This window comes from Scheffersomyces amazonensis (genome assembly GCF_036850825.1).
Source record: "Scheffersomyces amazonensis strain UFMG-HMD-26.3 chromosome Unknown RJT21scaffold_5, whole genome shotgun sequence".
NCBI lineage: Eukaryota > Fungi > Ascomycota > Pichiomycetes > Serinales > Debaryomycetaceae > Scheffersomyces > Scheffersomyces amazonensis.
The window spans coordinates 77270-93143 of NW_027042745.1; the positions used below are offsets into that span (position 1 = coordinate 77270).

The window sequence follows — 15874 nt, forward strand, 5'->3', positions numbered from 1 at the left end:
GCTACCACGCGACACAATTCAAATAAAACAATTCATTACATACAACTAACAAAATATATACACGCCTATTTAACCTAAGAACCAAACCATATCCACCACAGTATATGATATATGAATATAAAAAAAGACTACTTCTTTCCCGAGTTCCAGAACCAACCGCCACTCAGTTCGTTTGTTGCGGGGGTTGTTGTTGGAGCTGGAGCTGGAGCTGCGGAACTTAACGCCTTCTTAACTCCACCAGACTCAATGGTCTCATTGATATTGACCCAATCGTCAGCCTCGACAGGCTTGGATTTCTTGATTCTTCTAGTCAATGATGTACCATCTGTAAAGTACTCCTTTCTAATCTCATTGAATTCTACTTCATTTGTATTAGGATTAGTATGAAAATGAGAGCTTACAACAGTAGAGGTAACTTTTTTCTCAGTACTTGGTTCATTAACAAACTCTTTCACTGGCTGTTTAACTGGCTCTTTCGCATTATTGTTGTCTTGGACAAGCAATTTGTCTTTAGCATCCTCCAACTTCTTTTTCCAGTGACCTCTTCTTCTAATTCTGTCCTTTTTAACATTGTCATACATAATACTCTTCCAATTCAAGTAATCTTCAAACTTGTGGAAAAATACCCCCTTTTCTCCAAGATCAATGACCCCATCTTTACTATTTACCCCCTTTTCTTGAATAGCATTATTTAAATCTTCCTTAGTAAGAATTCTATCAGATAACTTTTCTTGCTTGTAATTTAATAATTCAACCGGAATTTCACTATTGGGAAATAAACATCTCCAGTATCCCTTAGCATCCCAAACAGATTCACCACCTTTATTAACACATTGATTATAATATCTAATGGAAGGAGCCTTATAAGAATAATAACCAAATGGAGATTTACCACTTCTAAAGTTCCCATGAAAAAAATCACGAAATCCTCCACCAATAAATGGATTTACTGAAACATTATCACCAGCACCAACTGCTTTGGAATAAGAATTTCTAACTTCATATTGACTTGGATATTCAAATTCTTTATCTTGACTTTCTTCAAATGGTGAATCACCATCTTTGGCTAAGAAATCCTTAAAACTCTTTCTAAAATCTTCTGTAGTTGTATCAGTATCACGATCAAGATCAAATAACCAATTGAATGAATAGTCTTTGGCAATGTCATTGAATTGACTCAATGACTCATTGGTTATATTGAAAATTGATTTGGTAACACTACTAAAATTCCGTTTGAAATCCTCAATGTTTGCAACTAATTTATCCATATCTGGATCATTAGTTTGATTAGTTGCATCATCTGAATTACTAGACTTTCTGTTTCTGTCCCCTGGAAAACACATTATATAAACGTTAATTAATTACTAGGAAATATTTTTATTAATTACTATACAATTATTGAAACTATTACTATGACTATCACAAGTGAAACTTTTAATGGTCTTATATATTATATATTATATATTATAGACTATTTGCCTCCCTATCCGTATCTTCTTCTGCCCCCTGTTTTGATTTTTTTTCCTCCCTAAATTAGTAGCAACAGCCGCATGCAGGGAGTAGCACTAGTACGGAATTAATTTACTGAGCTGCTACAGCTGTTTGCCACTGGTAATGGCAAATTTCAATTTAAGCTTCACTACATGGGCCCACATATCGTTCCAGATAAGTTTCAGTAATTTCCAGTAATTTCCAGTAATATGCCACTAAGCGTACATCACTAGAATGTACTGAATCTATTTCCACTATCGGTACCGAACATATTTAGCATATATCATTGGATCAGTACTGAAAGATACCATTGAATTATTTTGTACTCACTAACCCAGCAGTATCCAGTACCATTCAATAACCAATTGATTATCGTTGTCTCTCTCTCTCTTCCTCATGCTACTATGTATTGCCTGTCCTGTTGCAACATTTTTGGGTCTGGGTGCAGGAAAATGGCTTCACAGATACCTCCAGGAATTTTTCACTCTTAACTACTGTAGTATGCCAATACAAAAGTAGCTTATACAACACTTATGCAAATAAGACTATACTCAAAACTTAGTGGACTAACGGGTCTGCCACGACTCAGTAGTTTAATAAGTCCAAAACTGGGACTGCTAAAAGTTACTAAGACATCAATTCACCCCACACAACCAGCTCGAACGAGATTTGCACCATCTCCTACTGGATACTTACATTTAGGATCTTTAAGAACAGCATTATATAATTATTTATTGGCTAAGAATACAGGAGGTCAATTCTTATTACGTCTAGAAGATACTGATCAGACTAGACTTGTACCAGATGCAGAACAAAATATATATGATACACTTGAATGGTGTGGAATAATTCCTGATGAAAGTCCTATACGGGGAGGACCTTATGAACCATATAGTCAATCTTCTAGAAAGGAAATATATGCACAATATGCTCAAGAATTAGTCAATAAGGGCCATGCTTATTATTGTGATTGTTCAAAGGATAGGTTGCTTGAATTAAGAGAATCTGCTGCACAATTAAAACCTCCTACTACTGTAAGTTATGATAGAAAATGTTTACATCATCCTACTGAACCTAAACCTAAACCTTCAATAGGGTCAGTTATTCGATTTAAGTCACCTGACCTATATGAACCATTTACGGATTTAGTTCATGGAAAGTTGGATATTCAACCTCAATATAATGTTAATGATAGACGATATGATGATTTTGTTATTATGAAATCAGATGGATTACCTACTTATCATTTTGCTAATGTTGTAGATGATCATCTTATGAAAATCACTCATGTAATTCGTGGAGAAGAGTGGTTACCTTCAACTCCCAAACATATTGCTATGTATCGAGCCTTTGGTTGGCAAGAACCTAAATTTGTTCATATACCATTATTAACATCTTTAGAAGATAAAAAACTATCTAAACGTTTAGGAGATATAGGGATTCTTACTATGAAAGATAAGGGAATATTACCAGAAGCAGTAATAAATTTTGTAGCTTTATTTGGTTGGTCTGCTGTAAGAGATACACCAGGAATTAGTTCTACTGAAGTTATGCAATTATCAGAAATAATCAATAAATTCTCCTTAGATAACTTAACTAGAGGCAATGCTAAAGTTAATGATTCAAAATTATATTTCTTCAATAGACATCATATGAATAATCTTGTAAAGGATGATAGTAGATTAGATGAATTAGTTTGTGAATTTTATCCTAAATTCCAACAACATACAACCAGTTCAATTGATAAAGCTCAAGTTAAAGACATTGTAAGAGAAGTAGGTCCAAGTGTAGATTGTTTAGATGAAATCTTTACTAAACATTCATACTTGTATGAATCAATTGATTATACTAGTATTGATACTAAAAAGTTACCAAGTCAAGCTCGTGATATTCTTGAATGTTTTCAAACTTATGAGAGTATTGATGAAGTACTCAAGAGACTCCCTGATGTTTCAAAGAAACATGTATTTCAATCATTACGATATGCCCTTGCTGGTGGTACATCAGGTTTAACTATTCCAATCCTTTTACATATTATTGGTAAGAAAGAATATCAAGCTAGAATAAAGGAATCATTAAAGTATATATAGATTAATATGTATATAGGTTCTAGGTTCTAGTTAATCTAATAGATTTTAGTGAAATCCATAAATCCTGTCAGTAATGTCAGTTCTTCTGGTGCCTCTATTAATGGACCAGTATAAATACAATGAACTACCATATCAGGATGATAATATAATCCGGTTAATAATTTAGGAGTTACTAAAAAGTATTGAGAATTTTGATTTTGACAAGCCGTATGAACAAAATATCGATGAGCCATCTTTTCATTCTTTGGATCCATTCCTTGATTAATTTCATCAACTACTCGGAATGGTGCATCAGTTAATCCTTGTAATGACATTATAAAAAAGATAGTAGATACTGCTCTTTCACCTCCTGATTGAGATTGATGATCTAAAATCTTAAGATCAGATTCTTCTCGAAATTTAACAAGAATTTGAAGTTTCCAATCTTTAAATCTTTCACTTTTTGCTAATTCAACTTGTCCATCACTAGCAACTTTTGTAAATCTTTTATTAAATGAAAGAGAGATTTGATTGACTAATGCTTGTAATTCACTTTCCCATGAATCTTGAATAGTTTTAATTCTTTCATCTAATCTTTCCTTAGCAGTTTTCAATCGAGGTAATTCTCTACCAGCTGTTTCAATCTCTTTAAGTTTTCTTCTTAAAGTTTCAATTGAACTTTGATCAGCCGTGGCCATTACGGATTTTTCATCTTCTAATATAGAAATCTTTTCTCGAATAATTCTTTCTGTTAATTCCTCATTATCTTTATACATTTGGGCTAATTCTGCTAAATCTGCTCGTTCTTCTTGAGTATAAGATCGACTTTGTTCTTCAATTTTCTTGGCTGCATCTCCCTTTTTAATTTTACTATACTCTTCTTTAAGTATATGATATTCTTCTTGTAATCTTTCCTTTTCACTCTCTAAATCTTGTAGCATAGATTGAGCCTTTGTATGCTTATTTTTAGCTTCAATTACTGCAAATTTCTTCATATTAGTTTCTATAGTTAAATTAGTCAATTCTTGAATATAATTAGATATTTTAATCATTTGTTGTGAACTTTCTAAATATTTTGCATTCACTTCTTGTAAAGCTTTATCGATTTTTTCACTATAATCTCGTTTAGAAATTCTTATAGTTTTAGCAATATCTTCCTTTTTATTAGATAATTTGGTTTCTAATGCAGTCTTTTTCTTCTTTAATGCTTTAATAGAATCGGATTTATTTACAAGTTTTTCCATTTCATGTTGAATAGCTCGACGTTCTTCTTTAGCAGTAGTTATACTATTTTGAAAATTACTAAGCTTTATACGTTCTTGTTTAATTTGATTATTCACTTCTTGAAGTTGATTATTATATCGAATTCTTGTTTCTTCACTTAAACCTTTAGAATTAAAATATCTTGCATCATCAATTTGTTCAGTCGTATAAAAGATTTGTTTCAGTCCATACCTTGATCTATTAATATTATACATTATATTTCCTGCAATAAATTTCATAAATGGTATATAACCACTACCATTTTTAATTAATTTATCAATTTGTGATGTTGTAAATGGTTGTTTACTAACTGGTATATTATAAATTTTTGATGTATCATATAACATACTTAAAACTTCCTTGGGACCTTCAACAAAATCTGATAGATAACCATCAAATCCAAAGGCTTTAATTTGTTCAACATTAATGGCTGGTTGAGGAATATTCTTAACATCAGTTAATCTAATGGGGAAATTAATTTTAATTTCTTCGGCGAATTTTCGAATTAAATTAAAATCTTCATTATTGGTTGTTGTTATTGAAAATAATGAATTATTATCAACAACTTTTTCTAATACTTTGGCAAAATCAACATCAGTTACTGTACAACTAACTATAGGACATTCAAAATAATGATTTTTTAATTCGGATGTCATTCTTAATCGTACATGACTATTATAAGCAACATCTCTTTGAGTATTTTTAGTTTCTGAATGTTCTAATAATGCTAATTTATCACTACCTTTTAAACGATTTTGAATTTCAACCTTTTTCCGTTCAAGTTGATCAATATTTCTAGCAATTGGTTTTGATTCAGATTCAAGTTGTTCAATAGTTGATACAATATTATTTTTATCTTCATTTTTATTTTGAAGAGTTTTTCGAATTTCTTGAAATAAATTATCATCAATATCTTCAATATCATTTAAAGCTTCTTCAAGTAATAATTTATCCTTTCTTAATTTATCTAATTGAATTTTACTTTCAGATGATCGTTTTCTCCAAGTTATAATACTTCCCTTTAAAGAATCTATATTATCTTTAATTTTATTTAAATCTGATTTTGCATTATCTATTCTTGATTTAACTTCAATTTCTTCATCTTGAAATTGTTTTGATACTTTAACACATTGTTCAACATGTTCCCAAAATTGTTGAACTTGATTTATAGCTGGTTCAATACTAGCGGAGAATTTATTTAATGCATCTTTTGCTGCTCGAGTATCTCTTTGTAATTGTTCCTTTTGTTTCTTTAAATCTAATAATTGAGCATAAGGGATTAATTTATTATGTAAATCAATTTGTTTTAATTTCTTTTCATATTCTTCAAATCGTTTAGCTTCTTCTTCTAATTTACTCTTTTCTTCTAATAATTGATTTAATCTTATTTCAATATCTTCAATATTCGACAGAATAGTTTGAGATTCATTATCCATTCGAATTAAATCTTGATGAGATTCTAATAAATGCCCATCACCTAAAGTTCTTTCAGTTTCAAGTAAAAGTTTTTCAGGACTTAACCCAGCAAATTCAGCTACTCGTTCTTGGGGTAAGAAATGACATAAATTATCTAATTGAATATTAAATTTTTTACGAATTTCTTTAATTTTACTTTCATTGGCTGGTCGATTATTTATACTCCATCGAGATTCTTTATCAGTAAATTCTCTCTTTATAATAATTGATGGTTCATTATCATAATTTTTAATCCAAATTTCTATTATACTTCTTGTTTGTCCTGTCTTTATCATACTTTTCATATTCTTTCGTTTTATTAAATCAATTTTCCCTCCTAATCCTAAACATATGGCTGCTACAAGAGTACTTTTCCCAGTACCATTTGGTCCTATAATCATATTAAGTGATGGAGATAAATTAAATTCTCCTTCTGAATAAGTTGTAAAATTACTTACTTTAACCTTTTCAATATACCCCGGACGAAATTGATTTTTATTTACTTCGACTCTTCGACGTTTATTGCCATTCATAACTGAATCTTCACGAATGAATGTATCTATAATATCAGCACTCATAATGTTAGTCTTTATAGTTTTATTGTAGTGTTAGTAAAAGTTAGTATTAGTTGGGGGTGAGATATTTGATTTGAAACGCGTATATGTGGGCATTACCAGATGCGTAACTATCAAGAGTACTAAGTATAAGAAAGGATGTGGAACAAGTAAATAGTATAGAGAAGAGAATAGAAAAGAGAATAGAGTATACAAGATCCATAAGTTTAGTAATAGATAAATATATAGTTTTTAATCAGTAGTTAGTAGTAGTGTAGTTAGTAGTAGTGTAGTTAGTAGTAGTTAGTAGTTAGTGTAGTTAGTAGTAGTGGTGGTGGAGAGTACCTCATGTATGTTGAAGCAGCTTAGTGTACGTTCTAACCTGTAGTTAAACTTTTTCATAGTCTAATTGTAAGCTAGTGCGTTCATTGTGGTATCTAATACACCTACAACACCCATGTTTTAACAATATTGCTCAAGTGTCAAGTGTTTAAGTACTAACATCTACGGTCCAGTCAGATCTATGTTTTGTATACAACAGCCAACAGTCCCTACACATGTTTATAGTATAATACCATATGATATATCGTATAATATCATATAATATCACATACCATACCATATCATATCATATAGTACATGGTACATTGCCTGTATCAAAGTACTATACAGTTATCCATTTATAGGTAGAGTGGTGTATATGAGACGAGGTAGTGCGCGTCGTCCAAATCACTGTTTGTTTACAAAAACAACAAAAATTTGTCCTGAAACAACCGAATCAACAATACTACTTCAGTACTAAGTAACTTAAAGAATAGCTCAAGATTATGGTATGTATTTCATTGAGTAAATAATCAGTGTATTACTTACTGGACATTATATATTTAAGATGGTTGGAACAATTACTAACTAAACCCCATTGTATAGTCACAAAATACTAAAACTTACAAGGACGCATTTGCCTTATTTGACAAGAAAGGTACAGGTAAGATTCCTGTTGAACATTTAGGTGATTTATTAAGAGCAGTAGGTCAAAATCCTACATTAGCAGAAATTTCTGAATTACAAAGTACTATTCCATCTAATGATTTTGATTTTGATACTTATCAAAAAATCATTAATAGACCAGATGGTTTTAAACCATTGGGTTTACCAGAAGATTATATAAAGGGATTTCAAGTATTTGATAAAGAACAAACCGGTTATATTGGAGTTGGAGAATTAAGATACATTTTAACATCTATTGGAGAAAAATTATCTGATTCTGAAGTTGATGAACTTTTGAAAGGTGTCAATGTTACTTCTGAAGGTAATGTTGATTATGTTGAATTTGTTAAATCTATATTAGATCAATAAGTAATACTGTGTATTTGTAATTCATACTTTCTTTCTTGTGATACTTATGGAATATATATTGGGTTTTATCTGACCAGTGTACTATGTAGTGACTTTCTCTGTACAATTATGAATAATACTGAACAATACTGAATACTGAATAATACTGATTTTATGGGTTTAACTGATTGGGTACTATATAATGCAGTATGTCTTTATGTACTGTATTTCGTACTACAGCTTTATCTATTGGTATATGGCTTTAGTATATAATCTCATACTTTATGGGTGCGAACACTAACAAATCTCCGCGATACTAATAAATTTTCAGAGGCTTACAGTAGTACCAGACTATTTGATATGGACTATCAACAATGTCAAAAATAGATGCAGTGGAGATTGGACCACCGGATATAAGACGAAATGAACGATTTCATTTATTTCCATATGAAAGACTTGAATCATTTGCAATAACTGCTGGTTTAATAGGAGGATTTACCGGATTTTATGAAGGAACTAAATTAGCTAGTATAAGATATTTAACTGAGAATGGTCATAGATTACCAAGAACAGTAGGTGGATGGTATTTCTATCATAAGAAAAAGAATTATGTTATGATTGTAAATGGAGTTCAAACAGGTTTAAGACATGGATTTAAATATACATTTATGGTAGGAGGATTCTTTGGATTAGAATATTTAATAGATAAGTATATTCGTCATGATACAATTGATTTATTTAATACTATGACTGCAAGTACGATATTTGCTGGTATATATGGTATTTATAATAATTTAAGTGCGGTTCAAGTTAAGAAGTATATGTTTAAAGGTTCTGCAATGGGTCTAAGTTTAGGAATAACTCAAGATTTATTAATCTTTACCAGAGGGGGGAATGTATGGTATCTCGATAAACTCGGCATTAAAAATCCAAAACATAATGATAAATCTATTGTCAGTTTGTAAATATCATCTATTTAAGTTTATGTACATAGAATAAAGGAATAAAGAAACTAATCTAATCTAATCTATTCGTCATTGTCTTCATTTTCATTTTCATCTTCATCTTCATCTTCAGACTCATCTAAATCAGGAACAGGATACTTCAATAATGCCGCTATACCAGTCAATTGATTAAGTTGAACTCCTGATTCATGTAAGCTTGAAAAGATAAATACTTGAGCTCCATTCTTTTTGGCAGTTTCTGTTAATTCAATATACATTCGTCTAGTTTCAACATCATCATTATTAAATAATTGATCAGTTACCATTAAGTATCGTACAGCATCCATATAGATTGCCTTTTTAACTTCTTCTAATCCATACCATGCTCTTCCATCATCATCATTTAAAGCCTTATGAAAATCTGAAAGTGCATTAGATTCTTCAGAAAATTTAGTATCACTAAGTCTTTTCTTAGTTTGAGGATCTTGAAGTGCTTCTTCTAAACCTTGTAAATAACCAGTAGATGAATGAGCAATAACAAATTTAGATTTATTCTTTAAAATACTATTATAAACTTTATTTTCACCTGAATTTTGACTAGTTTGACAATCTAACATTATTTTATCAAATAATGATTTAGCTAAAAATCCTGGTGAAGCTAATAGTATAACTTTTAATTTATCAAAATCAAAATGTCTTATCATAGTTTCCAGTACCATACTTAAAAATGTATTCATTGCTTTATCAAGATCTCTAGTTCCATATTGAGGATTTTTACGTGGAATTGATTTTTCAACTTTTGATTTAAGTACTGTCATTGTTTCAGTAATAAAACATATATGTGCAACACCTTCTTGTAATACAACTGCACCAATATCTGCTTTCTTTTCAACTGAACATAAATCATCAAGTATTGACATATCATATTCATCCCAATTTTCTTTAAGAATTGTAAGATCTTTATTTAATTCTATATCAGCAGTATGATAACTATTTAATGGAACATATTCATTTGGTTCAACAGTTTTACCACTTAATCTCATAGTATTATCAGATGCAATATAATCAATATCTTCAATTAAAAGTTTTAATTTTACTAAGATTTTCTCCATCTTACTCTTCCCCTTTTGTATTTGAGCTTGATTACCCTTTTTAACATTTCTATGACTCAATACATGAACTGTATCTCCTACTCGAAGTAAATTATATAAATACCAAAGATCTTCTGAATCTTGAGGTACAAGTGTTAATGCCACATTCTTATCTTTAAGTTTAACTTTATTCTTCACTATCATTGTTACTAATCAACTAACTGTACTAATTAAGTAGCTAACAATTAATCATTGACTATTACAGTGAGCAGTAAGCATAATTACATGCTCATTACAGGCTGGAAAAAAATGGTGCGCACTACGTAAGTTTTCATTATCTATGGAACAATAACAATTTGTGTCTAACTATTTAACTTCAGCTCCAACAATGGTAGTGTTCTTACAAAGTTCACCTCTTGTATTAACTAATCTAACTGGAGCCTTACCTTCAGAAGTGTATGTAACTTCGAAATTTTCATTTGTAGAAAATCCTGGTTGAACAGTTTCCCATACTTTCTTCTTTGGATTTAATTGTTTCTCTGGTACACCATCATAAGTTTCAAAGAAAATCTTTTCACCAGGTTTAGAATTGGCTGGAGGATTAATGAATTCAACTTTATTATCTTTAGAAGCACAGAATACCATAGCTGATGATTTAATACCTCTCATAGTAACTGGTTTTAAATTAGCAACAACAACTACCCATCTTTGTTGCATAGCTTCAAGAGGGAAATAATTAACTAAACCTGAACATACGGTTCTTGGACCTTCTTCATCTCCCATATCTATAGTAGAAACGTATAAGGAATCGGCATTTGGATGTTTTTCAGCCTTTTGAATGAATCCAACTCTAAAATCAATTAATGCTGGACTTGGAGCAGCTTCTGGAGCTTTGGCAGCATTAGCATCAGCCTTAGCCTTAGCTTTAGCAGCCTTCTTGGCTTTGGCAGCTTCAGCCTTAAGTTTCTTTTCTTCTTCAGTTAATTCTTTTCTTTCACCGGTTGGAGCTGGAGAAGCAGACTTTTCAGCTTTAGCAGCTTTAGCATCGGCTGGAGCAGCAGCAGCAGCGGCAGCAGCGGCAGGCTTCTTCTTTTCCTTAACTTCTCTTGGAAGTGGAGTGTCATAGTCAATCTTTAACTTTTCAGCTTCAGGAACATCAACATATTTGGTTTGAAATAAATCAACCCATCTGATGATGTGTCTATACTTGGCTAAATCATCACCACTGGTCCATTTGAATGATAATGGGAAGACTTTTTCAAATACAACAAAGTCGGCCTTAGAAGGAATAGTACCAACAATAAAAGTCTTTGATCTTAAATTATCATTTAATGCAGTTAAAGATTCAACTTCATTTAATCTACCAGATAAGGTTTGAAATTGAGATGATAATGCCTTTTGCTCATCAGTCAATGGACCAAATTTGGATTCATCAACAGCTGAAATATCCTTTAAGGATAATTTTTCAAAAGTAGTAAGGAAATCAGCCATTATCTATTCTATTCTATTATATACAATATGATATATGATATACCTAAATATTTTATATAGTGTCGATATCTTACTATAGTAAGAGTAAGAGTAAAAAAAATTTCAATACTATGTAATTTGGAGAATATCACGTGACCCGCATTTTTCTCAATTTCTCACCTAATTAGGATAATTGTTTGGTCGTATTGCGCATACAAATTTGTGGGTTCAAGTATCGGAGTAACAGTAAAACTATATTGGAATTCCTAACAGTTAATGATCAGTTATATGACTATTGATTATTATTAGAAGGGTGACATTTGTGCAGTACCAATGAGTGAGAGAGAGTCAGAATTCAAGAGTGCTTCATCCGAAGATATTCCCTCGGATTCTAAACCGGTATGTATAGATATAAGTAATTATATATATATATTTTTTAAGGTGGAGATCCGTTCCGTTACTAACTAAATTAAAAATATAGAAACGTAAGAAAACTTCAAGAGCATGTAATCATTGTCATAAGGCACATATGACATGTGACACCAGTCGGCCATGTAAGAGATGCATTCAAAGAGGACTTGAGAAATCTTGTGAAGATGCACCCCGAAAGAGAAAGAAGTATTTGGCTGATGTTCCTAATAATGCTTTAAAACCTAATCATTTAAAGCATACAACAACTATAGATAATTCTAATATAATTGGATTAAATAATGATCCAGGAAGATTCCAAGCAACAACTTTTCAACATAGCGCAACTATGCCATCTAATTATGGTATGGGAACAGGATCAGATTTCTTATATTCTTCAAGTAGTTATGATCAGGAATTACCTCAACCACAATTATCTCAAGTTCAAGTACAAGTTCAACAAGTAAATCAAGTTCCTCAACAAATAATACCGCAACCGAGTAATGGACAAGTTAAGTCCGAACATATCCAATCAAATATGCCCCTTCCGGTACCACCTCAATCATCAAATGCATATCCTCAAAATAATCAAAATTCATTACAAAATGTCCCACCAAAATCTAGAAGAACTAATTTCCTTTCTTCAGCTGCTGATCTAGAATATTCTACCTTATCTAGTATACTTCAAGATAATTTCATGCATGTAGCTCATTCAGCTACCTCAAATGAAGGAACTCCAAATTCAATAACTTTATCTCCTGCTTTATCTCCACATACTTTAAGTACAAGTGCATCAAATAATGTTAATCGTAAAAGTGCTAATTCTCCTAATGATATTCATTATTTACCAAAATCTGCTAGCCTTCAACCCATATCACCATATATTTCTGGACCTTCACAAACTCCATCTCCCAATGATAAAACTCAATCAAGAATTTCCGTAAATGCCAGTAAAATTTATGATCATCCTCGATATCCTAAATGTGATGAATCTATTAATCAATATTTTCTTGGACCTACAGATGGAGATCATATTCTGCTTTATCCTGATGTAATTACTGCTATAAATGTTATGAAACTGAGTGATCCAGCTGTTTATTTTGAGAGAAATTCTAAACTGGCATTATCATTTACTATTGGGATAGTTCCTGAAGATTCCCATTATTCAAAGGAAGAATATGAAAGTTTCTTTAAAGAACCAGAAGAAATTTATGCTAAAGTTAAAAAACCATTTTCATATACTCCAGGTTATCATTCATTAATTGCTTATTTAAGAAAAAGATTTCCTAAACCAATGTTAGTTAAAATGGCAGAAAGTATGGCTACATATAGACCATCATTTATTGCATGTACAAATTCTTTAAAAGAAGGAGATCTTATATTTATGGAACAATGTTTTCAAAGAACTTTATTAACTTATGATAATTTTATTAGAGTTAGTGGAACTCCTACAATTGTTTGGAGAAGAACAGGAGAGATTGCATATGTTGGAAATGAATTTTGTGTATTAACTGGTTGGCCAAAAGAAGAATTAGTTGGTAAACAACGAAAATTTATTGTTGAATTACTTGATGATAAATCAGTTGTAGAATATTTTCAATTATTTCTGAGAATTGCCTTTGGAGATTTCTTAGGTGCAACTATGACTGAATGTACTTTATTAACTCCTAAATCCGATGTAAAAATTAGAACTGGATGTATGTGGACTTTAAAGAGAGATGTATTTGGTATACCTATGATGATAATAGGAAATTTCTTACCCATAATATAGACTACTTATTAATTATATTTGTACTATTAATAAACGTTACGACCCATTTATATGTATACTGTATATATATTTTTTATGTCCCCTTTAAAGTAAATATTCCGCAGCCAATTTGTACAGTCCTTTTGTGGGGGATGGAACGGGGCACCCACAGCAAGCTAATTTGGGATTTGATAGTGCGAGATTACGTTTTCCTAATTTGTGTTAAAGTATACGGTGTTTGATTTGATTTGAATTTATTGAGTTTATTTAATTTTACTTAATTTTATTTTATTTAATTTAATTTAATTTAATTTATTTATTTGATTGATTTGATTGTATTGGGTTATTGTATAGAATTTATCTGGATTAAGCGTGATTCCTAATGGCTTCACCAAGTTCAAAGTCCGGTCTTACGGCTAACTTAATTACTACAGTTGCAATTATATGTTTAGGATCATTACAATTTGGTTATCATATGGCAGAATTAAATTCTCCCGAATTAGTTCTTTCATGTCGTAGATCAGTTCCTGGTAAAGTTGCTTATAAACATTCTTGGTTTGGTCAACATGGATTTGTTCAATGTATTCCTTTAGGTCCTGAACAAATTGGTTTAGTTACTTCAATATTTAGTATTGGTGGATTAGTTGGTTCACTTTATATAGGTTCTATTGCTGATTCAATTGGTAGAAAGAAAGCAAGTTTATTACATTGTGTATTCTTTTTCTTTGGTTCTACTATCAATGGTCTTAGTAATGATTATTTTGCTTTATTATTTGGAAGATTTGTTTGTGGTTTAGGAGCTGGTGCAGCTATTGTTATAACATCCTTATTAATTAATGAAATATCTCCTGCAAATTCTAAAGGTTTATTAGGTTCAATGAATCAATTCAGTATTAATATCGGGATATTATTTACTCAATTGTTATCTTTATCTTGGAGTACCAATAATTCATGGAGATTATTATTATTTATGGGAACTATACTTTCAGTGATAACATTTATTTTAGTATTAATTTATGTTGAAGAATCTCCAGTTTGGTTATCAAATAATGGTCATCATACTCAGGCGTTTACTGTTCTTCATAGATTGAGAGGTGGAAGTTATAGTGATTCTACTAATGAAGTTAATAGTTGGAAGACCTCAAATTCAAGTGCTGAAAGTGGAGGTTTAATGGCTGGTGATAGTGATTCAGGAGGAGCATTAGAAGAAGGTGAACCTATTCCAAAATCAGAATCTTCAGCAGTTACATTAAAAGAATATTTAGTAAATCCCGAATATAATAATTCTAAGATTGTTGCCACAGGTATTTTAATCTTTCAACAATTTGATGGTATTAATTCAATAATTTTTTATGGAGTATCAGTATTAATATCTATTTTCCCTAATCATTCTATTATTATTAATTGTTTAATATCAGTGGTCAATGTTGTTGTTACATTTGTTTCAGCAACTATCGTTGATAGATTGGGTAGAAAACCATTATTATTGATATCGGTTCTGTTTTTAGGAATTCTGTCCACTCTAATGGGTATTGGAATAATATATTCCAATTCTTTAATATCAATAATTGGTACATTTACCTATATTACATTCTTTGCTATCGGATTGGGTCCTATACCATTCTTATTAGTTGGAGAAGTTACTCAACCTCAAGCTAAAGGTCTGGCACAAAGTTGGGGTACAACTATGAATTGGTTGGCTACATTTATAGTAGGATTTATATTCCCAATATTAAAGAATTCTTGGATTGGTGGTGGGGTTTATTTCATATTTACATTTATGTGTATCCTCAGTTACTTGTTTGTTAAAAAGTATATACCAGAAACCAAGGGACTTCATTCATATGAAGAAGTCTGGCTCGGCCATAATTAAGTAAATTAATTAATGTGAATTATATACGTATTATGTATATATATATATATATAGTATCACTATTTAGGTTGCTGATAAATCTATGTTTTGCTAATGATGATTCACAGTCATATTACCGCATTAGGAAATGTAAGTGCTAAACAAAATAGTTGAATAAAACTGGACTTTTAA

At 30.9% G+C, this 15874-nt stretch overlaps 9 protein-coding genes across 9 annotated transcripts; 5 read left to right on the plus strand and 4 right to left on the minus strand. All coding sequences in view use genetic code 12, as the record gives it.

The window, feature by feature from the left end:
* Window position 1: 1 nt before the first annotated feature.
* RJT21DRAFT_44743 (uncharacterized protein) lies at window positions 2–1683 on the minus strand. Its single transcript, XM_064884616.1, has one exon. The coding sequence runs from the start codon at window positions 1341–1343 to the stop codon at window positions 129–131; it is 1215 nt and encodes a 404-aa protein (XP_064737058.1). The 5' UTR covers window positions 1344–1683; the 3' UTR covers window positions 2–128.
* Window positions 1684–2024: 341 nt separating this feature from the next.
* RJT21DRAFT_3008 (glutamate--tRNA ligase) lies at window positions 2025–3581 on the plus strand (the record flags this gene model as incomplete). Its single annotated transcript, XM_064884079.1, has 1 exon — window positions 2025–3581. One exon carries the CDS (start codon window positions 2025–2027, stop codon window positions 3579–3581), a length of 1557 nt encoding a protein of 518 aa, XP_064737059.1.
* A 35-nt stretch (window positions 3582–3616) lies between these two features.
* Window positions 3617–6811, minus strand: SMC5 (DNA repair ATPase; the record flags this gene model as incomplete). Its single annotated transcript, XM_064883033.1, has 1 exon — window positions 3617–6811. The coding sequence occupies one exon, from the start codon at window positions 6809–6811 to the stop codon at window positions 3617–3619; it is 3195 nt and encodes a 1064-aa protein (XP_064737060.1).
* Window positions 6812–7618: 807 nt separating this feature from the next.
* MLC1 (Mlc1p) lies at window positions 7619–8261 on the plus strand. Its single transcript, XM_064882115.1, has 2 exons — window positions 7619–7662; window positions 7760–8261. The coding sequence occupies exons 1-2, from the start codon at window positions 7660–7662 to the stop codon at window positions 8186–8188; spliced, it is 432 nt and encodes a 143-aa protein (XP_064737061.1). The 5' UTR covers window positions 7619–7659; the 3' UTR covers window positions 8189–8261.
* A 246-nt stretch (window positions 8262–8507) lies between these two features.
* On the plus strand, window positions 8508–9315 carry RJT21DRAFT_121491 (uncharacterized protein). Its single transcript, XM_064882116.1, has one exon. It carries the CDS (start codon window positions 8542–8544, stop codon window positions 9130–9132), a length of 591 nt encoding a protein of 196 aa, XP_064737062.1. The 5' UTR covers window positions 8508–8541; the 3' UTR covers window positions 9133–9315.
* RJT21DRAFT_44800 (ribosome dissociation factor) lies at window positions 9164–10734 on the minus strand. Its single transcript, XM_064884621.1, has one exon. The coding sequence runs from the start codon at window positions 10404–10406 to the stop codon at window positions 9195–9197; it is 1212 nt and encodes a 403-aa protein (XP_064737063.1). The 5' UTR covers window positions 10407–10734; the 3' UTR covers window positions 9164–9194.
* On the minus strand, window positions 10488–11759 carry ARC1 (Arc1p). The gene has a single exon (XM_064884620.1). It carries the CDS (start codon window positions 11691–11693, stop codon window positions 10569–10571), a length of 1125 nt encoding a protein of 374 aa, XP_064737064.1. The 5' UTR covers window positions 11694–11759; the 3' UTR covers window positions 10488–10568.
* A 159-nt stretch (window positions 11760–11918) lies between these two features.
* On the plus strand, window positions 11919–14216 carry ZCF11 (Zcf11p). Its single transcript, XM_064879856.1, has 2 exons — window positions 11919–12071; window positions 12154–14216. The coding sequence occupies exons 1-2, from the start codon at window positions 12006–12008 to the stop codon at window positions 13849–13851; spliced, it is 1764 nt and encodes a 587-aa protein (XP_064737065.1). The 5' UTR covers window positions 11919–12005; the 3' UTR covers window positions 13852–14216.
* Window positions 14063–15810, plus strand: HGT18 (Hgt18p). Its single transcript, XM_064882117.1, has one exon. The coding sequence runs from the start codon at window positions 14213–14215 to the stop codon at window positions 15701–15703; it is 1491 nt and encodes a 496-aa protein (XP_064737066.1). The 5' UTR covers window positions 14063–14212; the 3' UTR covers window positions 15704–15810.
* Window positions 15811–15874: the final 64 nt, after the last annotated feature.